Source organism: Pinus tabuliformis, chromosome 1_1 (assembly GCF_031772625.1).
Source record: "Pinus tabuliformis cultivar Carrire ecotype Pingquan chromosome 1_1, CPIR1, whole genome shotgun sequence".
Classification (NCBI taxonomy): Eukaryota; Viridiplantae; Streptophyta; class Pinopsida; order Pinales; family Pinaceae; genus Pinus; species Pinus tabuliformis.
The window spans coordinates 503,246,243-503,254,306 of record NC_142297.1 but is presented as its reverse complement, the minus strand read 5'-3'; the positions used below and the strand labels follow the sequence as shown (position 1 = coordinate 503,254,306).

Here is an 8,064-nt window from a genome sequence, read left to right as displayed (position 1 = left end):
GTCAAAACAGTTACAACCTATTAAAAAAGGAAAGGTGCTTAAAAATATATTTAAATTGGAAAATGCTTTAGAACTGAATTATATATATATATATATATATATATATATATATATATATATATATATAACTGTTTTAATAATTAATTTTTATGGTTGCGAATAAATATTATTTAAAATTTTAAACATTTTATGTCTTAATTTTTTTAAAATAATAAATAAATAATGTTAAAAAAATTAAAATCATTCTTCAATGGGTGAGAATCTTGGAGCACATTGTAAATCGAGTCTCATGACTACGAATAACTGGTGTGCGGGTGGAGGACCGGCCTCCCTGTTCTCTCATCTGAACCAGCATATTGGGGGGTGTAAATGAGCTCGTGTGAAACATCTTAATGTCTCGGCGAGTGTAGATGACAAATATATAAGGAGAGGGATGGCTCATTGCTATGGCTTTTGTGTTGGTGTTTCAATCCATTGTTGTGCTCCCGGTTGGTATTCTGCGAGCAAACAGAAGCAACGATGGTGGATTTTCTAAGCAGAGTGGCGGTGATCGATCTTCCCTTCCGACTCTTCGCAGTGTAAATTTATCATTGTTCTTCTCCAAAGGTGTCACCCTGTGCTTTTCTATGCATGCACAATGCGGCTTAAGGTGGTTCGGTTAAGTTGGTATTTTTGGTTACGTTGGAATTTAGAAGGTGCGAGTTGTTGGTCCACTAGAGGCTACTGGAGGTGGTAATGTTGGTGGTGTTGTTGGGGGTGGCGGTGGTTGTGCGTGGAATACTCTGTCTGAGGCGTTTGTACTGAGAAGTGGCATGCCTTGTGTCTCAGTGGGTGTTTTCTTGTGTGTTGTGGGGATAGCAGAATTACCTCCTTGAAGGTCACTGTGGAGGTATGCTGGTGTGGTCTGCGAGAGGCCCCTTGTGGAGCTTCAGCCAGGGGTGAGATTAACTTGTCCATTCTATCTCTATTTGCTCAAGCTCTCGGTGCTTTGAAGGGCCGGAAACTTGGAGTGCACAATTGGTGGAGTGGCAGTAGTCGGGTCGTTGTGTGTGGTTGTTTGTGGAGTATTTTGGGTGATGGGAGGTCTAGGCTCTGGGTGAGGCCCTCTTGTCAATTTACAGTTGGTCGGGCCGTGAAGTTTGTCAGTGGCTCCAACACTCTTAAGCCGGGTATAGGTAGTGGTGTTGTTGGCTTTTTCAACATGCGACCTTCCCCTCGTGGTGGGCGTTCCTCCCTCCTTGCCAAGCCAGGTTTAGTTGGGCACGAGCACCAGGACAAGCCAATTCAATCTGCGGAGCTGGGAATGGTGGTAGTTGGGACGCGCCGGGGTGGCGAGACTGTCGGTCGCTCCCGACAGATGGGTGTTGGAGTGCGTGGTGGTCATGGCAGTAGCGAGTAGGCGACCCATCGTGGAGGGTGGTCTCAGCAACCTCAGTGATGTGGTGGTGTGCGGCGTCATGGTAAGGTCAGCCGGGGGTCTGGCAGATGTTCAACTCCCAGCCTACGGGTAATTCAACACTATTGTCTAGAGAATTGTCGTGAGCTAATTCAAACTTTGCTAGATTGGGTGAAGTTGGTTGAAAGGATCCAAAGGGAGGAGCATGTTGAGCTAGTGGCCACCCTGGATAGGATGCACTACTTTCAGTGCCAGGTTAAAGAGCGCATGGTGGTGGCCTGGCATGGCCAAAACCATCTTTCATAAAAAGTGGAAAAGCTAGAGACATGGATGGCGCACTTTGAAGGGCATGTCCAGTGCAACTTTCGCCCTCCGCCTCCTCTAGGAACAACCCTGGATAACCCAACGTCCATCACGTCGGATGACTAGCATGCCCTCAGGTGTTTTCTATGTGTTGTTTGTATTTTGGTGTCTTTGGCCTTCCCAGTTATGGACAATGTCCTTAGTCTCATTTTTTGTATTTTTGTCACATGCTACAAACAATGGTCAACAAATGTGGTCCAGATTTTTGTTACTCTCGATGTATATCTCTTTTACCAAATGAAAATGGAGTCAAGGTGAGACCACCAATTTTTGTTACTCTGGATGTATATCCCTTTTGCTAAATGAATAGAATTTTGACTTTAATATATATATATATATATATATTTTTTAATTATGAATGAAAAATTATATAAAAATTATTTAATTATGAATAAAAAAATATTATAAAATTCGGAAGAAATTTTAGATTTCTTTGTAAGCCATTCACCTTTATAAGCAATTTAATGTGAGCCAACTGCGCACTAGTAACTAAGAAAATATATTGAATTTATGTTTTTTTTGTCATATTTATTTATTTAGGTTGAAGATACCTCCAATATGCTCTTCAGATCTAACTTGAAACTAGATGAGAACTGAACCTCGTGAAATCTACACTTTTAAGTGTATAGGAATTTTCAAATCATCCATAAATTTGATAAAATTAAAAACTATCCATTAAAAAACAAAAATAGTAAATACCTGTTAAATTCGACCCCTATCAGCGGTACCCATAAAGTGGCCTCCGACCGCCTGTCAAGAACTTCGGCTTCCGACCGCAGTGCGTTCGCCCGCATGTCGAGATCTTCGACTTCCCACGGTATTGCGTTCGCTCTCATGGCAAGACCTTCAGAGCACCCGCAAAGAAGTTGTTTATAAGAAGTTAATAATGGCTTAGAGTTTAGTATTTATTGGTTATAACTTATTGTAAGCTCAATTTTTCAACAAACAATAAATCTATATATATTAATCTCTGTAGACTGTGAAGGGTATTAATACATAACGGATTCAATGTCTAATTTTCAATTTTCATGGACTGTGATGCGTCCAATTTTGATCCTTGGACGGTGGGGAGAACGGGCTGCGATTGTGATGCGTCCAATTTTGATCCTTGGACGGTGGGGAGAACGGGCTGCTCCGGGGGGGCGGAGGGAGGGGCCGGGGGAGAACGGGCTGCTCCGGGGGGGCGGAGGGAGGGGCCGGGGGAGAACGGGCTGCTCCGGGGGTTGGGAGGGGCGGTAGAACAGGCTGCTCCAGGGTGATCCAGGGGGAAGGTGGGGGAAAGAGAACAGGCTGCTCCGGGGGGACCACAGGCTGCTCCAGGGGTTGGGAGGGGCGGTAGAACAGGCTGCTCCAGGGTGATCCAGGGGGAAAGTGGGGGGGAAGAGAACAGGCTGTTGGGAGGGGCGGTAGAACAGGCTGCTCCAGGGTGATCCAGGGGGGAAGGTGAGTGGGAAGAGAACAGGCTGCTCCGGGGGGACCACAGGCTGCTCCAGGGGTTGGGAGGGGCGGTAGAACAGGCTGCTCCAGGGTGATCCAGGGGGGTAAGGTGGAGGGGAAGCGAACAGGCTGCTCCGGGGGGGAGCAGGGGGGTGGATAACAGGCTGCTCCGGGGGAGCGGGGGGGAGCAGGGGGGTGGATAACAGGCTGCTCCGGGGGGAGCGGGGGGGAGCAGGGGGGTGGATAACAGGCTGCTCCGGGGGGGTGGGCGGAGGTCAGGCGGTGGGGGGAGGGATAAGAGCAGGGTGAGGTAATCCGTGTCAGATTCAATTGCTTCCGCAGCCTGGCATCTATGAGCATTGCCTCTAAAAGCGGCCTCCATCTGCAGTGTGTTCGCCTGTCTGTAAAGAACCTCAGCTTCTGACCGCAGTGCGTTCGCCCGCCTGTCATGATCTTCAGCCTCCGATCGCAGTTCGTTCGCCCGCCTGGCAAGACTTTCAGCATTTGCCAACGGTTCGTTTCCAGCCATAAAATTCGCCGACTGCTCCTGCGGTTCGTTTCCTCCCATAAAACTTCTCGACTGCTGCTCGTTTTCCCCTGCAACTGCTGTTCGTTTCCCCGCCTGAAATCTTCAACCTCCCATTGCCGTTCGTTTCTCCCTTTAAAATATTGGGCTTCTACTTGCTGTTCTTTTTCCCGATAAAAGCCCTCCACCTGCAACTCATGCAACTCCTCTTTCCACAACTTTAAATCTTTAAACAATTCCAATTCTATCAAATCGCTGGGAGGAGCTTCAGAGCTTGGTGTTCGAAGATTAGTTGCTTGTGTCAATCCCCTTATGCTCTTAAGACTGCAACATCCAGAAACCCGGAGATGCACCAAAGATATCAACGCTTCAACACCTGGCAACTCCTCCACTGTTTTACAGTTTCTCATGTCCAGTTCTCTAAGTTTTGCTAGACCACAAAACCCTGTTATGCTCTTTAATACATCACAGCCATTCAAATCCAGCAATATTAGTGTTGTGGGCAATGTTCCAACCTCCTGCAGTTCTAAACAATCGCTGATGTCCAGCTGACGCAGGTTGGGGCAAACGCCTTCAGCAAATGATAATTCCCTTATTCTTGTGCCATGCAGGTCTAACTGTTTGAGTCGAAGAAGCATGCACTTGTGAATAGAAGAGTCCAACAATCTGCGCTCACTCTGCTGTGCTGATGCATCTTCTCCCTCAACGTTTTCCACCTTGCCAAATGGCACTTCACGCAGCGGACATCTAGTTACTTTTAAAATTGTAAGACTCTTTAACTCTCTTAAACTTGCTGGTAAATACTCTATTCTTCCACAATCGATTTTGAGATCCGTCAATCGATTCAACTCTGCAACTGAGTCCGGCAAACATTTCCAAATCCCACCAAATAGTGTCAAGTGCTTTAAGCTCTTTAGCTTACCAAGTGAAGGAGGCAGCATTGCAATAGAGGATTCCTGAAAGGATACTCTCAGAATTTCCAAGTTACTTAAGTTTCCAATATCACATGGCAATTCTTTAAGGTTCGCATTCCACAAGGAAAGTTTTTCCAGGGACCACTGACGTGTGACCTGAGGAGGCAATACTTCTACTTTCTGACAATCTGAAAGGTCTAAGCTTTCCAGCGTTCTGATATTTCCTAGAGTTTCTGCACCGAGGATCAACTGCGAGCAACCCTTCAAATAGAGATGTTTAAGTCCAGTTAAACTCCCGAAGGAATGTGGCAGCGTTTCCAAACGGGAGCACCCATACAAGCTAAGATACTGAAGGTTTGTAAGATTCCCAAAAGAGTTTGGCAGCGTTTCTAAATCGCAGCTACCAGTCAAGTTAAGATGTTGGAGGTTTGAAAGATTCCCAATCGCATTTGGCAGTAACTTCATGCTTACGCGCATTCTCAAATGTTTCAGGGAGCGGAGAAGAAAGAATTCTTCTGGCAGTGCTTCGATAGTGCATCCCAGTTCAATCTTTTCCAGGTGGTTCAACATCCCAATAGACCTTGGCAACTGTAAATGGGCTACATCAATATTCAACTCCCTCAACTGAATAGGTACCTACAATGAATTGTTCGTTTTAAATTTAAAAACCTCTACTTGCTATGAAAGGAGAAAAATACACAAAATCTTTTAGTCACTGAAAAGAACCATAACGCAACACACAAACTTTTAATTACCGAAAAGAACCAGACCGCAACAAAAGAGTTACCTCACTGCCACTCTCCCACAGTGTTTCCAAGTGGCTCTCGCCGCCAAAGATTTCTAAAACTCTCAAGTTCTTTATTGGAATACTCGAAGGCAAAGAAAAGTAGCGACACGGCCGATCAGAGGAAACAACAACTTCTGAGCTCCCGAGACGGGAGGAAGAAGCAATTTCCGAAACACTTTCCGAGAACCCATGTGAGAAAGATACACTTTCCGACACACCTTCCGAGACATGTGACGAGATCCGATTGAAGGAAGAGAAATCCCACCGGAGCCATAGAAGATTTGACCATCTCAAGTGATTGGATAGGCTTTCACACCATTCACCTTGAACTCTCAGCAGCTGCAAGCCGCGCAGATGAACAAAAGGATTGCCGATCTCCAGAGGATTTTCCAAAGAAATGCCTGATGTTTGTAAGTTAATTCCGCGTACCTAAATTGTTGAGTGAAAACTGTTAGAAACAATAATAATTCAAAAGATGAAAAACAGCTTAAATTGACCATAAATTTAAGAACAGCTTAAAGATGAAAAACAGCTTAAATTGAATGTGTAGTGGTTCAAACACATACCGATGATTGGGGGAACACATTACAGAAGGCGTTGTGTGTTGAGCGCCAAAGACGAACCTTAGGTTCTTTCACTGCCCAAGCTCTGCCCAAGTCTCGAAGATGAGAATGCATTCTTATGCAGTTTCTGTGGTCGACCTCTACGAGATACTTGTTCTCTAGGTTCCGAAAACCGATGGATCCTTCCCAGTTAGATGCGTCCCATAGTTTGATGGCCTTCTCTCTGTTTTCTCCTATGAAGAAACAAGCAATATCTAAGAAGATCTCTCTCTCTTGCTCATCAAGGCTATCAAAACTAATTTTAAGTCTGCCTTGTACATCACTGGGAAGTACTTTGGATATTTTTTGTAACAGGGCTCTCCAATACCCCAAGTCCTGGCTTTCCGAGTAAAGATGAGCCCCTATCACTTTCAGAGATAACGGCAATCCTTGGCACTGATCCAAAAACTGGCTAACAACTTCTTCAAATCCTACAACAGGGTTAGACTGCTGAAAAGCGTGCAAGCAAAATAGCTCTCGAGAATCTTCTCTATTCAGACCTTTCAGATTATAAATGGACGAGTTCATTCCACAGCTTTTAAGAAGAGCCTTATTGCGAGATGTAACTAAAATTATGCTACATGAACTAAGGCTATCCTTCAGCGGTGAAAATAATGCCCGCATCTGCTCAACAGAATCCACATCATCTAGAATTACGAGAACTTGAGAATTCGGGACTTGACATTTTAACATCGCTATGCCTTCATCAATGCTATTCATCGTCTGAGCCTGTCCAGTCAAGTCCTCGTAAAGTTTACTTTGCAACGATGTTAAAGAACCCCTAGATGCAGCTTCTCTCACGTCAAACAAAAAGCAAGATCGATCATACTCTGATCTCTTACGGTTAAAGAACAGTTTCGCAAGAGTCGTCTTGCCAACTCCACCAATGCCTGCTATCCCTGCAATCTTGACTTCCTCGCTGTGATGTTGTGACAACACAGTCCATTCAAAATCTTGTAGCTTTCCTTCCAACCCAGTTTGATATGTGGCCACCTCCAAAAGGGATTTTCTGGCCCTTTTCTGCACCAAGTGCAAAACCCTATCCACGAGCTCCCCCTCATCCCTGTTTATTTACAAATACATAACTAAAGCTGGTGAGAAACACGCTTAAAGAACTTAAAGGTCAATCGGGAAAAAGTAGTTAGAAATCTTACCCATTACACTCCTGCAGTTCCAAACCGCTTATATCTGCAACGCTAGAAAGGGCCTGTCTCCATTTTTGAACAGTGTTAGGTTCGTATCTCTTCTTCTTTTCTAGCTGGCGAAGGGCTTCAGCATACTTTCCGCAATTGCCTTCATCCTGCGTCCTCCGAAGTTCAGAAGGATTAACATGGTAAAAGACAGGGATAATGGTCGCCCCCGACTTCAACATCAACAGGAGCTCCTCGAGACACCATTTTGACTCCGCATATCGCGGAGAGAAAATAGCCACATGAACAGAGGCCGTTGCAATAGCTCCTTCAATTTGACAAGTTATATTTTCCCCTTCCTGCATTTCTTCCTGGTCTAAAAAGACTCTGAATCCAGAGGAAAGGAGCCGTCGATAGAGATGACTGGCGAACGTTTTCTTAACATCTGGCCCTCTATGATTGAGGAAAACATCGTAAATATAATTGCGGTTGGGAGTTGGAGAGGCTGAGGAGGGAGCTAATGTCTGATTATTCGCCATTAATTATATTGGTGACTGACAAACTGCACTGCGCAAGCAGATGAGAAGATGAAGATGCCAAAAGGGAGAGACTCAGAGTGAGAAGTGGAAGATATTTGAGCGATGTGTTGATCTAGACAAGCACCAGACTGCTTGCTACCGAAAGTTAGCAGTATGCTGCTCATCTCTCATATTTATTATTTAAATATTTAACGTTGGTGACTCATTGTCAGTCCTCTACGCGGAATCCGTATTTTGATGGTGCGATGAGATAGGATAGGGGTTAAGTTCAGAGAATCGGATTGGGCAGTAACAAAGTTACGTGATGATTTGAAATTATACACCGTATTTAACTAAAGCATAAATAAAAAAATTACATATTAATGATAGT

The 8,064-nt window shown here is 44.7% G+C and overlaps 2 protein-coding genes across 2 annotated transcripts; both read right to left on the bottom strand.

Annotated features, from left to right (window-relative positions):
• Positions 1–2,771: 2,771 nt before the first annotated feature.
• Positions 2,772–7,076, bottom strand: LOC149213973 (uncharacterized). Its single transcript, XM_089389227.1, is given in 4 exon segments — positions 2,772–3,790; positions 3,793–5,272; positions 5,424–5,852; positions 5,990–7,076. Coding segments are annotated over 4 exon segments (3,684 nt in total). The 5' UTR covers positions 6,746–7,076.
• Positions 7,077–7,175: 99 nt separating this feature from the next.
• Positions 7,176–7,694, bottom strand: LOC149213972 (toll/interleukin-1 receptor-like protein). The gene has a single exon (XM_089389226.1). The coding sequence runs from the start codon at positions 7,692–7,694 to the stop codon at positions 7,176–7,178; it is 519 nt and encodes a 172-aa protein (XP_089245352.1).
• Between the last annotated feature and the right edge of the window lie 370 nt (positions 7,695–8,064).

What these genes read in the sequence shown, in the direction of transcription:
- LOC149213972 (XM_089389226.1), bottom strand. Translation starts at nt 7,694, where the DNA reads ATGGCGAATAATCAGACATTAGCTCCCTCCTCAGCCTCTCCAACTCCC.